At 42.2% G+C, this 23131-nt stretch overlaps 1 protein-coding gene across 1 annotated transcript; it reads left to right on the top strand.

Annotated features, from left to right (window-relative positions):
- Positions 1 to 7689: 7689 nt before the first annotated feature.
- LOC127102826 (uncharacterized) lies at positions 7690 to 8919 on the top strand. The gene has a single exon (XM_051040156.1). It carries the CDS (start codon positions 7690 to 7692, stop codon positions 8917 to 8919), a length of 1230 nt encoding a protein of 409 aa, XP_050896113.1.
- Positions 8920 to 23131: the final 14212 nt, after the last annotated feature.

Raw genomic sequence — 23131 nt, 5'->3', positions numbered from 1 at the left:
GGGTTAACCGGTTAACGCAAGACAGAAGCTGTTCCTGCGCTAACTCAAAGGCAGAATGCAGAATTCTCCGCATTTTCCGCCGTTGGAGGACTTCCGGACCTCCGAATCCAATTCCGTAAAAAGCTCTACGTCCAGTGAATTACGACACACTCATTTACGGGTTCAATTACAGTTTTTACACAACTTATTCATACAAATATTCAGCACTCGTCAAATCCCAATTAGGGTCAATTCAAGGTTATCACTACCTATTACATATGATCCCATAATACCCGTTAATCAACGATAAACCCCCCTTACCTTAGCAATCCGGCAAAATCTTTGAGCTTCAAGCTTTCGTTCTCCAACCTTTGCTCTTCAGCTCCTCTTCTCTGCCCTTTTCCCTTTTCACGATGTTTCTCTGTTTCACGTGAATGTTTTTCTTCCAAAATGAGAACTTTTCCTTATTCCAACATATATATATCTTCCAATAATAATAATCCAAAAATAATAATAATAAAATTTCTAATTATTCAATTAAATTAATAATTACATTATTAACTCAATTTAAATAATTATTTTATTATTATCGGGGTGTTACAACTCTCCCCCACTAAAGGAGTTTTCGTCCTCGAAAACATACCTCAAGCGAACAACTCTGGATAAGACTCCTTCATCTTGCTCTCCAGTTCCCAAGTCACGTTGCCACCTGCTGGTCCTCCCCAAGCTACCTTCACTAAGGCAATCTCTTTACCCCGCAACTGCTTCAACTCTCGATCCTCGATCCTCATAGGTGATGTTTCAACAGTCAGGTTATCTCTCACCTGTACATCATCTACTTGGACAACATGTGACGGATCATGAATGTACCTCCTCAACTGAGACACATGAAAAACCTCATGCAAATTCGCAAGCGACGGCGGTAAGGCGATACGATAGGCTACTTCTCCTATCCTCTCCAAAATCTGATAAGGACCAATAAATCGAGGTGTCAACTTCTTCGACTTCAAGGCTCGACCAACACCAGTTATCGGAGTAACACGAAGAAACACATGATCTCCCTCTTGGAACTCAAGTGACTTCCTCCTCTTATCATGATAACTCTTCTGACGACTCTGAGCAATTCTCATCTTTTCCTGAATCATCTTAATCTTTTCCGTAGTTTGTTGAACAATCTCCGGTCCAACCACAACACTCTCACCGGACTCATACCAACATAAAGGTGTCCGACATCTCCTACCATACAAAGCTTCAAACGGTGCCATACCAATGCTCGAATGAAAACTATTGTTGTAGGTAAACTCAATCAAAGGCAAATAACAATCCCAAGCACCTCCTTTTTCCAAAACACAAGCTCTCAAAAGATCCTCTAGTGACTGAATAGTCCTCTCAGTCTGACCATCAGTCTGCGGATGATATGCAGAACTCAATCTCAACTTAGTTCCCAAAGCCTTCTGCAAACCCTCCCAGAACTTCGATGTAAATCTAGGATCTCTGTCCGAAACAATACTCGACGGAATACCATGCAAGCTTACAATCTTCTCAATATACAACTCGGCTAATCTCTCTAACGGATAATCCATTCTGATCGGAATGAAATGAGCCGACTTTGTCAACCTGTCCACAATCACCCAAATGGCTTCAAAATTCTTACTCGTCCTTGGCAAACCAGAAACAAAATCCATACTGATACTATCCCACTTCCACTCTGGAATAGCCAACGGTTGCATCAGCCCAGACGGCTTCTGATGCTCAATCTTCGACTTCTGACAAGTCAAACAGGAATACACAAAACTTGCAATTTCTCTTTTCATTCCCGGCCACCAAAATAACCTTTTCAAATCATGATACATCTTCGTAGCTCCAGGATGGATACTCAAACCACTACGATGTCCTTCCTCCAGAATACTCTTCTTAAGCTCAATAACATTCGGAATACACACCCGATCACCAAATCTCAAAACACCATTCTCATCAACTCTGAATTCACCACCTCGACCTTGATTCACTAAGGTCAACTTATCAACCAAAAGCATATCAGATTTCTGACCCTCTCTGATCTCCTCCAGAATACCATTCGTTAATTTCAACATTCCCAATTTAACACTATTGTGAGTACTCTCACACACCAAACTCAAGTCTCTAAACTGCTCAATCAAATCCAATTCCCTAACCATTAACATAGACATATGTAATGATTTCCGACTTAATGCATCAGCCACTACATTTGCTTTACCCGGATGGTAATTCAAACCAAAGTCATAATCCTTCAGAAACTCTAACCATCTCCTCTGTCTCATATTCAGCTCTTTCTGATCAAACAAATACTTTAAACTCTTATGGTCACTGAAAACCTCAAATCTTGATCCATACAAGTAATGCCTCCACAACTTCAAAACAAATACCACAGCTGCCAACTCTAAATCGTGTGTAGGATAGTTCCTCTCATGAACCCTCAGCTGTCTCGAAGCATAAGCTATAACCTGCTTATTCTGCATCAACACACCACCTAAACCCGACAATGAAGCATCACAATAAACCTCAAATAATTCCGACGAACTCGGTAATATCAAAATAGGAGCAGTAGTCAACCTTCTCTTTAACTCTTGGAAACCTTCTTCGCATTTTGAATCCCAAACAAACGCTTGCCCCTTTCTAGTCAACATCGTCAATGGTAACGCCAACTTGGAAAATCCCTCAATGAACTTCCTATAATAACCAGCCAAACCAAGGAAACTTCGAATCTCAGCAACAGACTTCGGAGCTTCCCACTTAGATACCGCTTCTATCTTGGAAGGATCAACAGCAACACCACCTCTTGAAATCACATGGCCAAGAAAACTAACCTCTTCTAACCAAAATTCACACTTCGACAGTTTAGCAAATAACTGCTTTTCTCGCAGCACTCCTAAAACCACTCTCAAATGCTCAGCATGCTCTTCTTCAGATTTCGAATACACCAAAATGTCATCAATAAACACCACAACAAACTGATCCAAGTACGGATGGAAAATCCTATTCATGTACTCCATAAATACTCCAGGCGCATTTGTCACACCAAAAGGCATTACAGAATACTCATAATGTCCATACCTTGTCCTGAAAGCAGTCTTCTGAATATCCTCAGTTTTCACACGTATCTGATGATACCCAGATCTCAAATCTATCTTGCTGAACACACTCGCACCAACCAACTGATCCATCAAATCATCAATCCTCGGCAAAGGATACCGATTCTTGATCGTCACTTTATTCAGTTGCCTGTAGTCCACACACAACCTCATAGTACCTTCCTTCTTCTTAACCAACAACACTGGTGCACCCCACGGTGACACACTTGGACGAATAAACTTCTTATCCAACAAATCTTCCAACTGACTTTTCAATTCAGCTAACTCAACAGCAGACATACGGTACGGAGCCATCGATATCGGTCTAGTACCAGGTACCAATTCAATCGAGAACTCAACTTCACGCTCTGGCGGTAACTCATTCACTTCTTCCGGAAACACATCAGGAAAGTCACACACCACTGCTAGATCACGAATCACCAGTTTATCTTTAGCCTCTAAAGTTGCCAACAGCATAAACAACTCTGCCCCATCTGCCACTTCCTCATTCACCTGCCTGGCTGATAGAAACAGACTCTGCCCTTCCTCAATCTCAGGAAATATCACCGTCTTATCAAAACAGTTGATGTAGACTCGGTTAAACACCAACCAGTTCATACCCAAGATAACGTCAATCTGTACTAATGGAAGACACACAAGGTCTATCCCAAAATCTCTACCAAAAATATTCAAAGGACAACTCAAACAAACCGAAGTAGTAGTCACTGAACCCTTTGCAGGAGTATCAATCACCATACTTCCACGCATCTCAGATATCTCTAACTTAAGTCTCACAGCACAATCCACAGATATAAAAGAATGAGTAGCACCTGTGTCAATAATAGCTATAAGAGGAAAGCCATTAATATAACACGTACCTCTGATCAAACGATCATCTGCAGAAGTCTCAGAACCTGATAGAGCAAAAACCTTGCCTCCCGACTGGTTCTCCTTCTTCGGCTTAGGACACTGGGGACTGATATGACCCAACTCTCCACAGTTGAAACAAGTTACAGTCTTCAATCGGCACTCTGCAGCCAAGTGACCACCTTTCCCACACTTGAAACACTTCATCTCAGCACTGGTACACTCGTGAACACGATGTCCAGCCCGACCACATCTATAACACTTAACAGGAGCACTAGAGTCTCCCCCACTAGGCCTCTTCATCCCACTCTGCTTCTGAAAACCTTTGCCAGCTGCATACGGTTTTCCACGATCCATCTGATTCTTACCCTTCCTATCAACCCTCTGCTGATAGCTCTCTGCTCTAGCCTTGGAATCCTGTTCAAAAATTCTGCAACAGTCAACCAAATCAGAAAACACTCTAATCCTCTGGTATCCAATAGCCTGTTTGATTTCGGGACGCAACCCGTTCTCAAACTTCACACACTTAGAAAATTCTCCAGCAGCCTCATTATAGGGAGTATAGTACTTTGACAGCTCTGTGAACTTCGCAGCATACTCAGTAACAGTCCTGTTACCCTGCTTCAATTCCAAGAACTCTATCTCTTTCTTTCCTCTGACATCTTCTGGAAAGTACTTCCTCAGAAATCTCTCCCTGAACACAGCCCAAGTAATCTCAGCATTCCCAGCAGCTTCCAACTCAGTGCGGGTAGTAACCCACCAATCATCAGCTTCTTCTGACAGCATATGTGTACCGAACCTGACCTTCTGGTTATCAGCACACTCAGTTACTCTGAAGATTCTCTCAATCTCCTTCAACCACTTCTGAGCACCATCTGGATCGTATGCTCCTTTGAACATTGGAGGATTGTTCTTCTGGAACTCACTCAGTTGACGAGCAGCTCCCATTCCCATAACATTCTGATTCCCTCCAAGTACTCCAGCCAGCATACCCAGAGCCTCAGCAATTGCAGCATCATCTCTACCTCTTCCAGCCATCTCTATTCTGAAAGTCCAACAAGTCAAAACAATAAGTACTGATAGGGTTACACAACACCTATCCCGTACAGGGAACACAGAATAATTATGACTCGACTCGACCGACTATGCTCTGATACCACTAATGTAACACCCTTCTAAAATACCCCAAAAACTATTAAAAAGTATAATAAACATATAATCAGAGTAATAGTGCACCAAGGGTGTCACACAAATATTCCACACCATTTAACCAATATAACAGTCATGCTCTTTTATTTAATTTAAATATAAAGTATTTGCACAATTACGCAGCAGATAGAGATCAACTCAATCAGGCAAAACATGTAACATCACGTGGAATTTAGTTCAACAACAACAATAATAATAATCAAAGTGTTCCCGCCCGATGTTACATCTATCAGAGCATGACCCATAAGAACTACTCTAGACTCCAAGCATTAGCTTCTACTCGACTCATTTCTCGTTACCTGAAAAATAGGTTGTAAGGGTGAGTTCCTCAATCAATATAATAAGCATTATAGAACAACATGTAATGCTAAGTAAATAACACATCAATTCACCCTAACCAGACTACGCATTCAGCAACGACAATATTCGTCCAAACATCATATTCACCCATAATATATATCATATGTATAATCCTCAAACCATATTCAACACCAACAACACAACACAACGATTTACTCACTAATTCCTCACAATGGGAATTAGCTACAGCCCCACAGGCTATGCCATACATTCTTATGAAATGAGACTCCATGAAATGCGGTACCGACTCTTCTCGAACATATAGTTCAAGCTCACCGATCCCTCCAGATACGGCTACTAAGCTCACTAGTCCCACTCATTTGAGATCTAATGACTCACTCACCAATTCCTCACCATGGGAATTAGCTACAGCCCTGAAGGCTAGACTATGCACACTAATCATCTAGTATGCAAACATCAACCACAAATCCACAACTCACTGATTCCTCACCATGGGAATCAGCTACAGCCCCAAAGGCTAACTACGCATGCTAATCACCTAGCAATACAACATCATGTATAATATATACATTCACCGCATCAAATACATCATTACACATCAGCAATAGTTCATCACATAAGCATGTCAGATTATGCCAAACAACCACTACAATATTAGTACCTTCTAATATTACATCTCCTGCTCAAAACAGCGGGAATAAATCCCTATTACACCATAGGCAACATAGGCCAACCCTCACATAGGTACACAACAATTAAAACAACAATTTTTCCACTCTGCTACAGCGTTAACCGGTTAACGCCCTGGGTTAACCGGTTAACGCAGCACAACACGCCTTCTGTCTCAATTTTTAACAGTGTTAACCGGTTAACGCCCTGGGTTAACCGGTTAACGCAGCACAAACAGCCATATATCAGAAATCACAACAGTGTTAACCGGTTAACACCCTGGGTTAACCGGTTAACGCAGACAAAACAGCAAAATTCACAATTCAACACAGTGTTAACCGGTTAACACCCTGGGTTAACCGGTTAACGCAAGACAGAAGCTGTTCCTGCGCTAACTCAAAGGCAGAATGCAGAATTCTCCGCATTTTCCGCCGTTGGAGGACTTCCGGACCTCCGAATCCAATTCCGTAAAAAGCTCTACGTCCAGTGAATTACGACACACTCATTTACGGGTTCAATTACAGTTTTTACACAACTTATTCATACAAATATTCAGCACTCGTCAAATCCCAATTAGGGTCAATTCAAGGTTATCACTACCTATTACATATGATCCCATAATACCCGTTAATCAACGATAAACCCCCCTTACCTTAGCAATCCGGCAAAATCTTTGAGCTTCAAGCTTTCGTTCTCCAACCTTTGCTCTTCAGCTCCTCTTCTCTGCCCTTTTCCCTTTTCACGATGTTTCTCTGTTTCACGTGAATGTTTTTCTTCCAAAATGAGAACTTTTCCTTATTCCAACATATATATATCTTCCAATAATAATAATCCAAAAATAATAATAATAAAATTTCTAATTATTCAATTAAATTAATAATTACATTATTAACTCAATTTAAATAATTATTTTATTATTATCGGGGTGTTACACTTGACACCTATGCTGGATCTATCAACTTGTTACAACCTGCAGCCGCTCAGTACCAAGCCAAGTATGATTGCTTGGCAAGGTTCTGCAATGAATTGAACCAAGAAGTTCCTTGGAAGCTAGAGGACGCCTTAGAGGACACTGATGAGAAGACCACTCCCCACTCCATACTCCGATTCCTCTACCTTTGTGACCGAATGATGAAAAGGTTCAAAGTTGAGTTAAAGGAGATGAAGGAGCGAAAAGCAAAACGCGTTATTTGATCATGGATCCATGTTTTCTTTTCCATGTTTTAAATTACTTTACTTGATACTTTTGTAATTGTAATATCAAATTCATGAATAAAGTTGCTTGATTTGAGTGAATGTCGGTGTTCCAACTTTTTATGTCTATTCTATAATGCTTTATTGTCACATAATGAATCGCATAAGGTTTCCCCGAGAATATAAAAAAAATGAACATGCATCGTGCATCAATCATTTATCCATGCATTTCATAATACATCCATTTGGTCTCACCATCATTTTGGCTTTTCGTTCAGTATCTCTCATTGTTAAGCTGACTTCCCACTTCTACAACACTCGAGCTAAGCAAAAGATAACTATGGAAAGAATTGAGCAAAACCAGACTACCATGCAGGAGGAGATGGCTCAAGTGAGGGCCCAACTGGGGCAACTCATGGACATCATGCAGAACGTCGTCCATCGACAAGAAGAGAATCTCCAGGCTAACCCAGGGGCCAATGTCAACATGAATGTTGCTAATCCCATCATAGGGAACGGGATCCCGATCGCCAATCAGACCCATGTTGAAAGGATGCCTACCAATCCAAATGCTGCTCACACTTACCATGTCCCTATCCATGGGGGTTCCCAAGCTGGTATAGAGGACCACGATGGAGACTTCTTCAGGCCTAGAAACGAGTCAGTGTACGAACCTTTCGGGCCACCACAGAATGAGCTTGAAAGGAAACTCAAGATGATGGATGAAAGAGTCCGAGCCATTGAGGGCCCTAACACCTTTGGGTTGGAGGCTACAGATATGTGCTTAGTCCCAGGGATCATGATCCCAACTAAGTTCAAAGTACCCGCCTTCGAGAAATATCAGGGAAATACCTGTCCCAAGACCCATATCAGGTCTTACTGCAGGAAAATGGTTGCTTATTCAGGCGATGAAAAGTTACTGATACATTTCTTTCAAGACAGTCTCAGCGGAGCATCCCTCGAATGGTACATGCAGCTTGAACACTCGCATGTGCGTTCTTGGAGAGATTTAGCTGAAGCTTTCTTGAAGCACTACCAGTATAACACTGACATGGCGCCGAAAAGGACGCAACTTCAGAGCTTGGCTCAGAAATCTGAAGAATCCTTCAAAGAATACGCACAACGTTGGAGGGACCTAGCTGCTATGGTCCAGCCACCCATGCTTGAGAAGGAACTGGTTGATATGTTCATGGGAACACTTCAGGGCCCCTACTATGAGAAGCTGGTAGGGAGTACGTCGGTTGGGTTCTCTGATCTGGTTGTGGCTGGCGAAAGGATTAAGAGCGGTGTAAAGGTTGGAAAGATCCTGAGCCCTGCTAATGCTGCTAATGGGGCGAAAAAACCCTATAGTGGTTTTCCCAAGAAAAAAGAGGGAGAAACCAACGCTGCATCCACCTCCAAGGGGAAGGGTAAAACTTATCAAACCCTGTATTATCAAGTCGCAGAAGTGACTCCTAACAACTATCAACCACCGACATACGCCATTCTTGCTGCTCCACAGCAAGTCCCTTGTCAGCCACCTGCCCAGTACCAGCAGTCGTACGCCCCCAGGCCGAACAATTATCAGTAATACCCATCGGGCCAACAACGTTCCAGAAGACAGGAAATGAGACTTGATCCTCTTCTCATGAGCTGCAGTCAACTACTAAACCATCTGTTGAACAGTTCTCTTATCAAGCTCAGGGAAGCCAGGCATTCGCCGTCCCCATTCCCACCGGGTTACGAAGCAAATGCACATTGTGAGTTCCACACTGGGGCACCCGACCGTACTATTGATAATTGTAAAGCATTCTGGTATAAAGTGCAAGATCTCCTTGACTTGAAAGTTATATCGTTCGCGTCGGGGGGGGGGGGGCAATGTTAACAATAATCTGATGTATCCTCATGTCGGCCATCCCGTGAACATGATCCAAGGGTCTGTTGTGGTTGACCATATCTCGAAGATCGACATGATAAAGACTCAGTTACTGGAAGTGAAGAAACAATTGCTCCTAAGGAACGTGTTCCCTGGATGCGCTGATGACTGTGTACGATGTGAGGATACCCCACAAGGTTGTGAAGAGCTTAGAGAAGGTATTCAAATGCTGGCAGATCAGGGCATCTTCCTAGTAGAACATTCCTCAGCAACCGACGAGGTGTCTACTCTAGAGATACCCTACTATCCAGTACAAATACCTGTTGAGAATTCTCCCACAACCCCCTTGGTAATTACTGTACTGGCTCTGTTCCCATACGAAAGCACCAAGCTCTTCCCCTGGAACTAGAACTCCACAGCCTATCTGCATGGGCAAAGACTCGAAGAGAGGACTTCTAAAGCTCGAAAGACTTTAGTAATCCATGTACCCTCTGAGGTTCCCGAGTCTACTGTAGTACAAAATCCAGTGGAAGTTCAAGGGCCAGTGGTAAACATTATAGGCACTAGCGGCATGACCCGAAGCGGCCGCATATTCGCTGCACCACCACCGCCACCTGAAAGAGAGAATCTTGGGACTAACACCAAGAGTAAGGGTAAGCAACCTGTCGACCCGGAGCAGGAGCAAACCCAAACCCAAGGAAAAGTCGTGTCGGATGACGTGGAAGAGTTCCTCCGCATCATAAAGAAAAGCGACTACAAAGTGGTTGACCAGCTCAACCAAACACCATCTAAGATCTCTATATTATCATTATTATTGTGCTTTGAAGCCCATCGAGATGCTTTAATCAAGTTTCTCAGTGTCTCCCATGTGTCCCAAGAAATCACAGTCAATCAATTCGAAGGGGTAATGGCTAATATAGATTTGAAGGGATGCCTGGACTTTTGCGATGACGAGTTGCCTCCTGAGGGTAAGAATCATAACAAAGCCTTACATATATCCATAGAGTGTGCCGACCTGATAATGTCCAAGGTGCTAGTGGACACAGGGTCTTCTTTAAATGTGCTCCCGAAGATTTCCCTTACTAAATTAACAATAGAGGGCCTAATGATGAAGCCCAGTGCGTTGATAGTTCGGGCGTTCGATGCTTCACGTCGGTCCGTCATCGGAGAGGTGGACCTTCCTATCAAGATAGGACCATACACTTTCTTCGTGACCTTCTATGTGATGGATATCCATCCAGCATATAGCTGCCTCTTGGACCGCCCATGGATCCACGCTGCAGGGGAAGTAACCTCTACCCTCCATCAAAAATTGAAGTTTATCATCAGTGACAAGTTGGTCACCATTGATGGGGAAGAGGACATTCTAGTCATCCAGCTATCCTCCTTCCGGTATGTCAAAGTGGATGGGGAGATTCACGAAACACCCTTTCAGGCATTCGAGATCGCCAATGTGTTGATGAATCCCCTCAACAGAAGAACATCCGGAAAATCTGAGCTCCCGATGTCGTCCCTAAAGGATGCTCAGACGATAATAAAAGCAGGCCATCCAGAGGGATGAGGGAGAATCTTGGAGCTGCCTGTCAACAAAAACAGGTCTGGCTTAGGGTACCACCCAGAGTAGATGACCCAACAAAGTACACCAATAGGGGCGACGAGATGGCCCTCTCCGTTCTAGGAAATTTCATAAGCGTCGGACATCTCTTTCAGGAGCAGGTCACCATGGTAAGCGAAGACCTTAATACCTCAGAAGCCAATTGCTTCGTGCTCAAGAAAGCAGCGAGACAGCAGCTCAACAATTGGACAGAAGTGGACCTACCTGAAGTCACTTTTTGTCAAACATAGTTTTCTATTTTTCATTTCGGATCCCTATGCTCGTGCCCAAGGCATAATGGAGCTTGTAGGCCCCCTGTTGTTTTCATCATTGTTTTAAAATGAAATAAAATGAGTGTTTTGCATACAATTTCGATCTATGTCTTTCTCTTTTCATTTTTTTCAAATTATTTTTTCTAAAATAAAGTATGAATCACTCATGCATATCCAACTCGGATTCCATTGACAACAAAAATGTTATGGAGGATTATAATTTCCAGAGTCCGATCTAACAAGCCGAGGAAGATTGTGACGAAGATTGTAAACTCCTAGAGAAGCTAGCCAAGCTGCTACAACAGGAATCCAAATTAATTCAACCGTATCAGGAGTCGTTGGAGACAGTCAATCTTGGGACCGAAGATTGCAAGAAGGAAATCAGGATTGGCGTTGACCTACATGTCGAGGTCAAGAAGAGGCTGATCGAGTTACTGCATGAATATGTCGATGTGTTCACTTGGTCATATCAAGATATGCCCGGGTTAGACACAGACATTGTGATGCACTGTCTGCCGCTCAAACAGGATTGTCCTCCAGTGAAGCAGAAACTGAGAAGAACTCGACCTGATATGGCTATCAAAATCAAGGAAGAGGTTCAAAAATAGCTGGATGCAAGTTTTCTAGCAGTTTCGAACTACCCCCAGTAGGTTTCCAACACCGTGTCGGTACCTAAGAAAGATGGCAATCTGCGCATGTGTGTGGATTACAGAGACCTGAACAGGGCTAGTCTAAAGGATGACTTTCCACTACCTCACATTGACGTGTTAGTGGATAATACAACTCAATTCTCTGTATTCTCCTTCATGGAAGGTTTCTCTGGATATAACCAAATCAAAATGGACCTAGAAGACATGGAGAAGATAACATTTATCACCCCGTGGGGGACATTCTGCTATAAAGTCATGCCGTTCAGCCTGAAGAATGCTAGGGTAACGTATCAAAAAGCTATGGTCACTCCCTTTCACGACATGATCCACAAAGAGATTAAAGTATACATCGATGATATGATTGCTAAGTCCCAAACAGAAGAGGAACACCTAACCCATCTGCACAAGTTGTTCGAGAGGCTGAGGAAGTTCCGATTGAGACTTAATCCAAACAAATGCACGTTCGGGGTAAGATCTGGCAAGCTGCTAGGTTTTATCATGAGCCAACGTAGCATTGAAGTGGATCCGGACAAAGTTAAATCCATACAAGCTATGCTCGCACCGAGAATGGAAAAAGAAGTTCGCGGCTTTTTAGGACGGTTGAAATATATAGCCAGGTTCATATCGCACCTGACTGCCACATGCGAACCGATCTTCAAGCTCTTGCGAAAGAACCAAGCCGTCAAGTGGAACGAGAACTACCAGAGAGCCTTTGAAAGGATAAAACAGTATCTCCAAGAGCCACCCATCTTGATACGACCGGTACCAGGGAGACCACTTATCATGTACTTGACAGTCCTAGAGGACTCTATGGGTTGCGTGTTGGGTCAACATGACAAATCAGGTAGAAAGGAACATGCCATTTACTACCTTAGCAAGAAGTTCACTGATTGCGAATCAAGGTATTCTTTGCTAGAAAAAACTTGTTGCGCCCTCGCCTGGGCTGCCAAATGATTAAGGTAGTACATGGTGACACACATCACTCTACTGATCTCCAAAATGGACCCAATTAAATACATCTTTGAGAAACCCACTCTGACCGGAAGGGTTGCCCGTTGGCAGATGGCCTTGACTGAGTACGACATTCAACACGTCACCCAAAAATCCATCAAGGGAAGTTGTAGCGGGGTTTTCGTTACTTTTAGGTTTATTGACTAAACCAAAAGTCAACATACAATTCGAGTCGCCACCGCACTTTTATTTGTCCAAAGGAAAGGCTAAAAAGCGAACAAAAGCCAAGTAAGAAGTTTTTCAAATCAAAAGCTAATAAAGATGTCAGAGATCTAGGTAAGGGGGTTGGTTATGAAATGGGAAGGTTTTACGCACCCAAAACATCCTTAGTACTCTAAAGGAACCCTTTTTGCAAATATGTGTTGTAGGTTGGTATTTGTACAAAAGATTGGAGGGATGATAAGAGAATAGATTATATTTACAAATTTTGTTGTTTGAATGGATGAACCCATTGCCTACGTACCACCACAAAGGAGGATCAAAACCTCGTAGTTCGGGGTAGAAATCTCAAAGATTGGTGAATTGATTTGATCAAAAGCCTTAAGGTCTTTTGTTATCAAAGGGATAAAAATCAACCTAAACCAACAATCCACCATGTGAGGAAGGCTTCAACATGCTAGTGAGGGGTTAACCCTATAATAATCATGGAAGACTTATAATCCAACACTAAGGATGAGGTGAGATTTACATCAACCACCATGATAACTCAAACCTTATGACTAATGTTTTGAAAAAGGTTTTAACAAGGTGGCCATTGTGTAAGACCCTAATTTTGATCCTAAGATCCCTCATGGCATCATAACATTTGCATTGGCATTACCTCAAGGATCATAAGCACCTTGGTTCCCTTTACCTTTGGGTGGATCTCTTGTGAGTTTGGTTTGAGATCACCAAGCATACTTGAATTGTATATTATTGATTTTCCCATTTCATTTACTAACCAAAAGCACAAAAATATGTCACTAACATCTCTTGTTTGTAGCTTGAGCAGTCACAAGGTCTAAAAGCTTCTAGGAGATCCTATGTGCATTGGTATGACCAAGAGAAGGTGAAAAGCAAGCATGAAAATGGTTTCCAACTCTCTCATCCATAAAATATGCCTTCCAAGTATCTCAATTCATCATTTTGATCAAAGAAAATCAAAGGGCTTGAGGCTTGTTTCCCAAGGAAACCCTAATTCATTTGTTCATCAACTGTGCCTTGCTCATGAAGCAACCTCAACCCATGTGTCGCATCGCGCGAAAAACCGGCGGGAAAAGAAAGAACAACAGAGCCGCCACCGTGCGTTATTTATCCCAAAAGAGGGAAAGGAAACGCTCAGAGTAAACCTGGAGAAGAACATGGTCTCGCGACCAAAGAGAATGGGTTCGGGAGTCGGTTATGCGAAGGGAAGGTATTAGCACCCCTACGCATCCGTAGTACTCTACGGGATCCACGCACACTAGAAAGGAAAATTGGTTGCTAAACACTGCTCAAATACTCATACACACTGGCTGAAAAGAGACACAAGAAACTGACTGAAACTGACTCGGCAGGATATCGTATCCTGGGCCTACTTAGTCCATCAGGCATAGACATCAGAGTCGAAGTAGTTCGGACTGGGGAAACGACACATGCTCGCTAGGATGTCGCATCCTATGCATACGTATCTCCTTGGACGAAGGAGAATCAGAGCATTCGTAGCTCGGCTGACACGCACACAAACAAACACAGGCAAAGGCAAACGTGGAGCCTGACTGCCAATCACTGGACTTATGTCAGCATCCGAACCGAAACACACACAAGAAGGCAAACATGGAGCCTGAATGCCAATTGCTGGACTTACATCAGCATCCGAACCAAACACACGCACACTGGAACCCAAATGCCACTCGATGGACTTACATCAGCTTCCAAGCACATAACAACACAACAGGTTAATAGGGAGTCGGGGACTCGAGCCTATAACTGTCAAACACGCACTCAAACAAACAGACAACAAGTTGCTAAGGAGTCAGGCACTCGAGCCTAGCAGCTGTCAGACAACACACGCAAAAAAGAAAAAAGGGCGCCCGGAGAGATCAGCTCAATCTCCTGCCTACATACTTCATCTGGTATGAAGATCAGGGCGATGTAGTTCCCCTACGCAGGGATAAAGGATTAGCCTAACCAGATAACAGAGGGAGACACAACTAGGGAGACTACGACTCGAGCCTAGATGTTATCATGCAAATCATCCCTAAGTTAAGGTTTCTAGCTAAATGGCATAAGGGCCAACCTATCCTAAGTATGGCTCACACAGGGAGCAAGCCACACACACTTAACTTGCACAGGAAGCAAGCCTAAACTAATCCTAACTTGCACAGGAAGCAAGTCAAACAATCCTATCTTGCACAGGAAGCAAGTCAAACAATCCTACAAGCACAGATAGCACACGCTATACACAAACAAGTGGCTCAAACAAGGGTTAGGTTTTAGTCAAGGGGTCATATCAACCTCGACAAACAAACCTCTGGAACTGGGTGAATGTTGCTCTTAACCTTGCCATTGAGGGGCTAAGGTGAAGCAGATGAAAGGATGAAGTGAGGATGAGACCTCACAGCTCTTATCCCTGGCCTGGGAGAGCTCAAGACAAGAATGTGTGGGTTCAGAAAGTGGGAACCCTTCTACACATTTAAGACTGACTCAACTGTACAATTGTACAAGATCTTGGGTTTGTATCTGAAATGCATCAACACAGTGGTGTGAGCAAAGCAGATGACACACTGAATAGTGGGGGATAGACTGCATATCCCTACTTTCCACCAATTGCCTCTTCACTTAGGAGGTCTTTGACTCTATGCAAGGACAAAAGTAAACAGTCACAAACATTGCCTCTTAAGGAGGACTTCAGACAGTTGCCTGGCCAAGTAACAGGCCAGGTCTTCCAGACTACATGAAGTAAAAGAGACATACCTCAATGCAAATTGCTTATACAAGCAAAGCAAAGCAAAAGTTCACAAGGAACTAAAAGCAACTAAAGCACCTGAAACAGTCAAGCAGATGTTAGTATACAACTTCAAACAAAGTGAAAGGAAACAGAGGCCAACAGTCAATTAGAGGCACATGGATGTGCAAGGCACAAGGCTTAAGGCATGTGAGCCAAGCCACCTACAAAACAAAGAGGTTAGACAATGATATTTGAGCAAGCTCAATCAAAAGAATTGGTCTCAATGGCCATTTGATGGTCAACCTGAAAACACAAACTCAAAGGTGAGTAGCAGGACCACTAGGGCAAGCCTAGGGTCAAAAGTGAATGAGAAAGTCAAGACAGCAAGGGATATCCAATCAAAGTCAAGTTTAAACATTCAAGAAACAAAACCAATCGGGTTCACATTCATATCAATCATCATCATCATTTCATGAACAAAAGAAGTCAAGACATGGCATTTAGAAGCTCATAGAAGTCAACAGCAAGACTTAACTCAAAAGCAATCCTAAACATTTCCAAAAATCACCAAATAAATCATGATCAATCCTAACACATAGCATGGTGAGCATGTCAAATTTCATCTCATTTGGACAAGTGGAAGGCAGTCAATGAAAATCAGAAAGTCAAAGCAATTTTGAACATGCTTAAGGAAGTCAACCAAACATGCATCAACTTAGAAAAATCATAAGTCAAGAATGGTGTATGATAAATGAGTGGGATCAAAACCATGGCAAAGATGAGGATGTCTAGTTATCTCATGCAAAATTTCATGTCCATCTAATAAAGTATGAGAATTTCACAAATGAAATGGGAACATGTGTCACACAAAGTCAACATTTGACTAGGCAGGGAGGAAAAATCTCAAACAAATGGAAAATAGTTCAATTAAATCCAAGGAAATTCACAAGTCAACTAGACATACAAGAGTAGGCTCATGCAAAATATCAAGTCATTTGGAAGTCAAGAAGCATGGCAATGAAAATCATGAAGTTGGACATCAATGGTGTGACACAAATTGTCACACCCTAATTCAAAAAATCATAACTCACAAACCACAAATGATAAATTCACAAACTCTACACCAAAATCACCATGAGTGTGTCTAGTTTAAGCACAAAAAATTTGAGAGCCATTGGATACATTCTCATTATTTCACAATTGATTTGGCAAAGTGTACAAAATTTGGTCAAATGTCACAAACCCTAAGGCCATTTAAAAACCATTCATCCAAAAATTCTGAAAAAATAATGATAAAAAAGTAGATATCATGATGAACACAACACAAAAAATCCCATTCAATTTGGATCAAAAATGAAGCATTTGTGATTTTTGTAAGATGGCCATGGCAAATGAAATAAAAATTGCAAAATAAATGAATTAAATTGATTTGTTAAATGGGGAATGGCAAAGCTGTAATTCCCTGGGCCACTTAATCAAACGCGGTCGTTTTGGCCGTTGCAGGGAAATGTTTTGATTGGCTCTGGGTTAAATGGCCACGCACACGTGAGGAAAGAGGAAAAAACTGGAAAATGGCTTTGGGGTTTACTGTAGCAGCAAGTACATCATCTTCTCAAAACCGTGTTTTTCATAACACTTCCAGAAATTCAAATTGGATGCACACAAATGTTCATCTAATCATGGCAAACAAGAATCCATCAACCATTTTCATTAAAACCTTGTATGTATCACAAATCGAGCACAAACATAAATCAATACCAACCTTATTTTCAGCATAACTCGAGCAATAGTCAATCATTTTCAAAAACAAACATACCACGAGACTCAGCATGGAGAGACCTTCCAGAAACATCTCATGATTTTTGAAATAGAGAGGGTCGAAATCTTACCTATTTTTGAAGCAGAATGAAAAACAGTTGTTGTTTGGTCCTTTTAGCCTGAAACAGATGCTCCTTAGGTCCTCTAGTGATGGATGATGATTGGTGTTTGGCTTGAAATGGCCTGCAATAGCTTTAAAAGAAACTCTGCCATGGATGAGATGTGAGGAAGAACAGCCATGGAAAAGGTTGTACAGTTGGAGAATGGTGGTGAGAATAGGTTTACAATGTAGTTTGGATGATGTCTAGGCAAGGCATGGTTTTGTCCCTTGAGAGTTTCTGACAGAAAGTTGAAAAATGCAAAAATGGATTTTTAGAGAATGAGATGAAGTTGGCTTGTGTCTGTGTTATGAGGCTGCTTCTGGTTTCATTGCTGACAAGAAATGATGGAGGAATGTTGAAGCATCAATGCAAAGGTTAGCTCTTTGGAAGTTCTTTTACTGGTTTTTGAAGTGGCCAAAAGCAAGGTGTAATTTTGGAATGAGTGAATCAATGCAATGTTGGTTTGATGATGTTAGTGTGTTTGTCCATGACAGGAAATGCATTTGATGCTTGTCACAAGCCAGGCCAGGTTATTGTGTTTGGACAGAAGAATGCAAAATGGCCAAGGTGACTCAAGATTTTCTGCTGCAGTGGAATGGCTTGGTCATTTTAATGTTTTGCCAGAAAAGTTTGGAATGCCAAGAAGATAGCAAGGTGAGGTTGGAAAAGGAGTGGAAGTGTTTGGTCTGCTACTGGTCTTGGACAGGAAAAATGCAAGGTGAGGGCAAGGTTGGTCTGTGGCTGCCACTGCCTTTTGTTGACAGGAAAATGGGAATGGCCAATGTGCTGTTCTATGTGATTTTGCCAGATTTTGTTCTTTTGGTATTTTGGACCAGGTTTTGACAGAAAAATGCAAGGCCAGGTTTGGTGCTGCTTGAGTTTAGACAGATGAATCTTGGCCAAGAATGAAGTGTTTTAGAGAATGGAAAGTCTGTTGGTCTTTTTGCTGCAGTTGGAGGTGGTTAGTTGTTGCTATTGGCTTTTTCATGACAGAAAAATGATTGTATCATTTACTGTTTCTTTGTATTGTTTGCAATGGCCAAAGTGGTTTTTTGAGCATGAGTCAATTTCTGTTTTTTGTGTGATGGCTGCTCTTAGAATTGTTTTGACAGAAAAAGATCAAGTTCCTGCTGTCTTGTGGTAACAGCATGGCTTATGGGATGTGTTGGTTACACTTTGTCCTTTTTCTTCCCAATTCCAAGCAAACAAGCATGGCCTTGGTCTTGCTGATTTTTGGCTGCAAAAAGAGGCTCTAAAATGACAGAGAATGGCCTCTAAAAACTCTGTTTTGATGAGTACAAGGCATGGCTAAAATGCAAGTATGGATGGCATGGTGTAATTGTACTTTTATCCAAATTTCAAGCAAGTTGAAGAATGGCTTCATGTACTGCATAATTGAGCTTGCAAACACACTTAAAATGATATTTCTGAGCTGTCCCAATTGGCCAAATGTTGAAAAAATGTTTAAATCAAAAAGTCAACTCTTGGTCAAACTTACATTTAAATGAGAAATGTCAAAATATGCCATTTTGATTGGTGAAGTTTTGGCTCATGAAATTTATATTTTTGGAAAGAGGGGATCAAATGTGACTTGTAGGAAAAAACCCCACCAAAATTGGCCAACCGGTTTGAGAGATATGGCCCTTTGAAGTTCAAGATTTTCTGAAATCGATTCGATCATAACTTGCCAACCACACATGGGAATTGAGAGTTCTAGGACTTTTTGGAAATGGGAGAACAAGATCTTCAACTTTCATGTTGGGCAAAAATTCATTTGAGGCTTGTATCAAAATGTAAGTTTGAGGATCAAGACTTTCCATTTCTGGTAAGTTTCAGTTACAGGCCTAGTTTCCGTTTTGGGAAATTTATGATCTGGCTTCAAATTCTTCCATGATGGTGTTTGGCATGATATATGATGACTATTTGGACATGAATGAACTCTCACAAACCAATTCCAATCATTAAACCACTGATTAAATGGACAGTTGACCAACAGTTGACTTTTAGGGTTTTGGATGACTGAGCCTCTTCTGATGAATTCCAAACCCTAATTCCTTGAGAACTTGACTTCAAATGATGTCCCAAGACATATGAACTCTTGATTAATGAGCATGGTGCCCAAATTCCACAAGAATGGCCACCATCCACTATTTTGACTGACCGTTGACTTTCTTTGACTTTTGACTGTCTGTGTATGAACTGATGATCTCCAAGCCCTCAACCCTTGACCAAAATACTTCAAATAGACCTCCAAACCATGTGAACTTGTTGGACAAACCCCAAGGCCTTGGTTCAATGAGAAATTCCTTTGCTTGCTTGGTTGACTGATCAGGAGATTAGTTTGACCTAATTCTTGATTGCTTGCTCTTGAGGCAACTGAGGGACAATGCAAATGCTATGCAATGGATCATGATATGCTATGACCTAACATGAAAATGTATGCATAATGATAGGTGCAAATTTGAGGTGCTACAGCTGCCCCTATTCAATCAGCTGGGAACCCGAATGGATGAGAGCAACGGCTGTCAGACTTTCAGGGTAAACAGGGATTGAATACCAAGGAACCGTAGAATTTGCACTAACTGGACATGATACAAGAAGAACCACGTCATTTACCGATGACGACTGCAATTGACAGCTTCAGAAAAGCAAAACCATTTACCGATGGTTAGAAACTTGATATTTACCGATATCAACTTCAACAAGACCATTTACCGATGTCGGTTGGGGAAAACGAACTTCTGAAAAAGCAAAACCATTTACCGATGGTTAGAACTTGATATTTACCGATATCAACTTCAGCCAGACCATTTACCGATGGCTGCTGGGAAACAGATTTTGAAAAGCAAAACCATTTACCGATGGTTAGAACTTGATATTTACCGATATCAACTTCAGCCAGACCATTTACCGATGGCTGCTGGGAAACAGATTTTGAAAAGCGAAACCATTTACCGATGGTTAGAACTTGATATTTACCGATATCAACTTCAGCCAGACCATTTACCGATGGCTGCTGGGAAACAGATTTTGAAAAGCGAAACCATTTACCGATGGTTAGAACTTGATATTTACCGATATCAACTTCAGCCAGACCATTTACCGATGGCTGCTGGGAAACAGATTTTGAAAAGCGAAACCATTTACCGATGGTTAGAACTTGATATTTACCGATATCAACTCTAGCAAGACCATTTACCGATGGCATGCTGCCACTGGGAATTCGATATTTACCGATATCGAAGAAAACTGGGCCATTTACCGATGGCGTCTCCACTCGGGGAGGAACAAAATCTTTGTGGTGTATCCAGACAAGACGTTTACCTACGACTTCTGGGGATTTTGATTTTATTGACCAGACATTTACCGATGACTGGGATGAGACTCGATGTTTACCGACATCGAAAGATGATGTTTACCGACATCCAAAGAAATGACCAGACATTTACCGATGACTGGGAATGAGACTCGATGTTTACCGACACCGAAACAATGGCGTTTACCGACACCAAAAAGAATGACCAGACATTTACTGATGACTGGGATGAGAAATTTATTGGTGAGAGACAAACAAATATTCGCAACTGGAAACCAGATAGGACATTTACAGATGACTCTACTGGGGATTTCTAGCTGGGGATTTGTCAGACATTTACCGATGACTGAGGAAAAGACTCGATGTTTACCGACATCGAAAGATGATGTTTACCGACATCAAAAAAATGACCAGACATTTACCGATGACTGGAGTGAGACTCGATGTTTACCGACACCGAAACAATGGTGTTTACCGACACCAAAAATGATGACCAGACATTTACCGATGACTGGAGAGAAAACTCGATGTTTACAGACACCGAAATAATGGTGTTTACCGACACCAAAAATGATGACCAGACATTTACTGATGACTGGATAAAATATCCGATGTTTACAGACACCGAAACAATGGTGTTTACCGACACCAACAATGATGACCAGACATTTACTGATGACTGGAGAGACTATCCGATGTTTACAGACACCGAAACAATGGTGTTTACCGACACCAAAAATGATGAAACACACGTGGGTGCTGGCATGACACTTACTAGTATCACAAAGAACGACATCTCAGATAGGTCAAGGCAAGGTTGACCACTTGCTGGGGGTCTCACTGGGGAGAAACAAACTTCTGTCACCATCGGGTGGGGAAATAAACCTCTGTGGGGATAATCAATTCTGAATGCTGTCGAAGCAACTGTAGCAGACTTGGTGCTGATGTTGAATGAAATGATCCGCCTCTGCCGGGGATACGGTCTGGTGAAGTTAACACATGAATGCATATGTTTGAATTTTTCTATGGCGTAATGCTCCATATCGAATGGGAATGCTATGCAATTTTGAGGATGCAATGATTACTACATGCAAAATGCAAATGAACCCTGGCTAGGGAGCCGAAACGATCAGATACTCTGACTCTGTGGGGAGACTCCTCTTGGGGAAATACTCTGCGGGGAACTCTGCTTGAGGAATGGTAAAGCGACTTCACTGGGAGAAAGGCCCAACCAATCCTCAGATAGGATAAACTCTGCTTGGAGAAAATCTGTTAATCCGCTGGGGATAACCCATGCAGTCCATAGGTAGAATCAACTTAGCTGGGGATGTAGATATCAGTCCACTATAGAAACTCGTCCAATCCACTGGTAGGATGCACTCTGTTGGAGAAATAAATGCTACTCCATTTAGGGACGACCCAACCAATCCATATGTAGGAGAATCACTGCTGGAGATGTATTTCATGAGACCCGCTCCACTCGGGGATAACAATCGAAAGATTGACCAAAGAGTGCACGAGATATATTATCTATAGCCGTCGAAACGTAGATAATACACTCGCATGGAAAATTATCCATAACCGGGTTGCAAGTTGTTAAATGGATAAATCGACCGAAAAGAAAGGCATCGGTACCAGGACTAGGTATGCAAAGATGACCAATCAAAAGAGGATAAAGTTGCTTACTCGGAGCACGTATCCAAAAAGAGGGGGAAGACCCAATGGGGACAATACTGCTTGATCAAGACAAGCATCCAGAGGGGAAAAGAATATCAACACCGCAAACCGGATACTGATAACTGCAAGGAGGGGATTACATCTACCGGTTTGTAGGCAGAAAACCACGGAAAAGTAGCCAGTCATCGATGGGATGAGCACAAAGGGTTAACTCCAACAAGGGGATGAAAGTGGGATTTTACAACTACCAACTAGTGGGTAGAAAACCACAAAGATAGGACTTACAGCTACCGGTTTGGTGGTAGAGGCCAAACAAATTCCGCCGAGGATAAGATGAATGAGTGTCGGTTAGTGAGCGACTATTCATTTATGCCCCAGGGAAGTACAGGAGGCAGCCAACAGGAAGCCAATTTAGGATCGATCCAAAAAGGCAGACTGAAACAAGACTCATCCTAATGAGGAAAGAACTCAATAGGGAAAACCCATCCTATTAGGGAGGGAACGGAAGCAACCGTCATCCACGAGGATGTATCTCAGTGGGGAAATGGCAGGAAAGGATAGACACTTTCTGCTTAAGGGG

This window comes from Lathyrus oleraceus, chromosome 7 (genome assembly GCF_024323335.1).
Source record: "Lathyrus oleraceus cultivar Zhongwan6 chromosome 7, CAAS_Psat_ZW6_1.0, whole genome shotgun sequence".
Lineage (NCBI taxonomy): Eukaryota > Viridiplantae > Streptophyta > Magnoliopsida > Fabales > Fabaceae > Lathyrus > Lathyrus oleraceus.
This window is presented reverse-complemented; position numbering and strand designations above follow the sequence as displayed.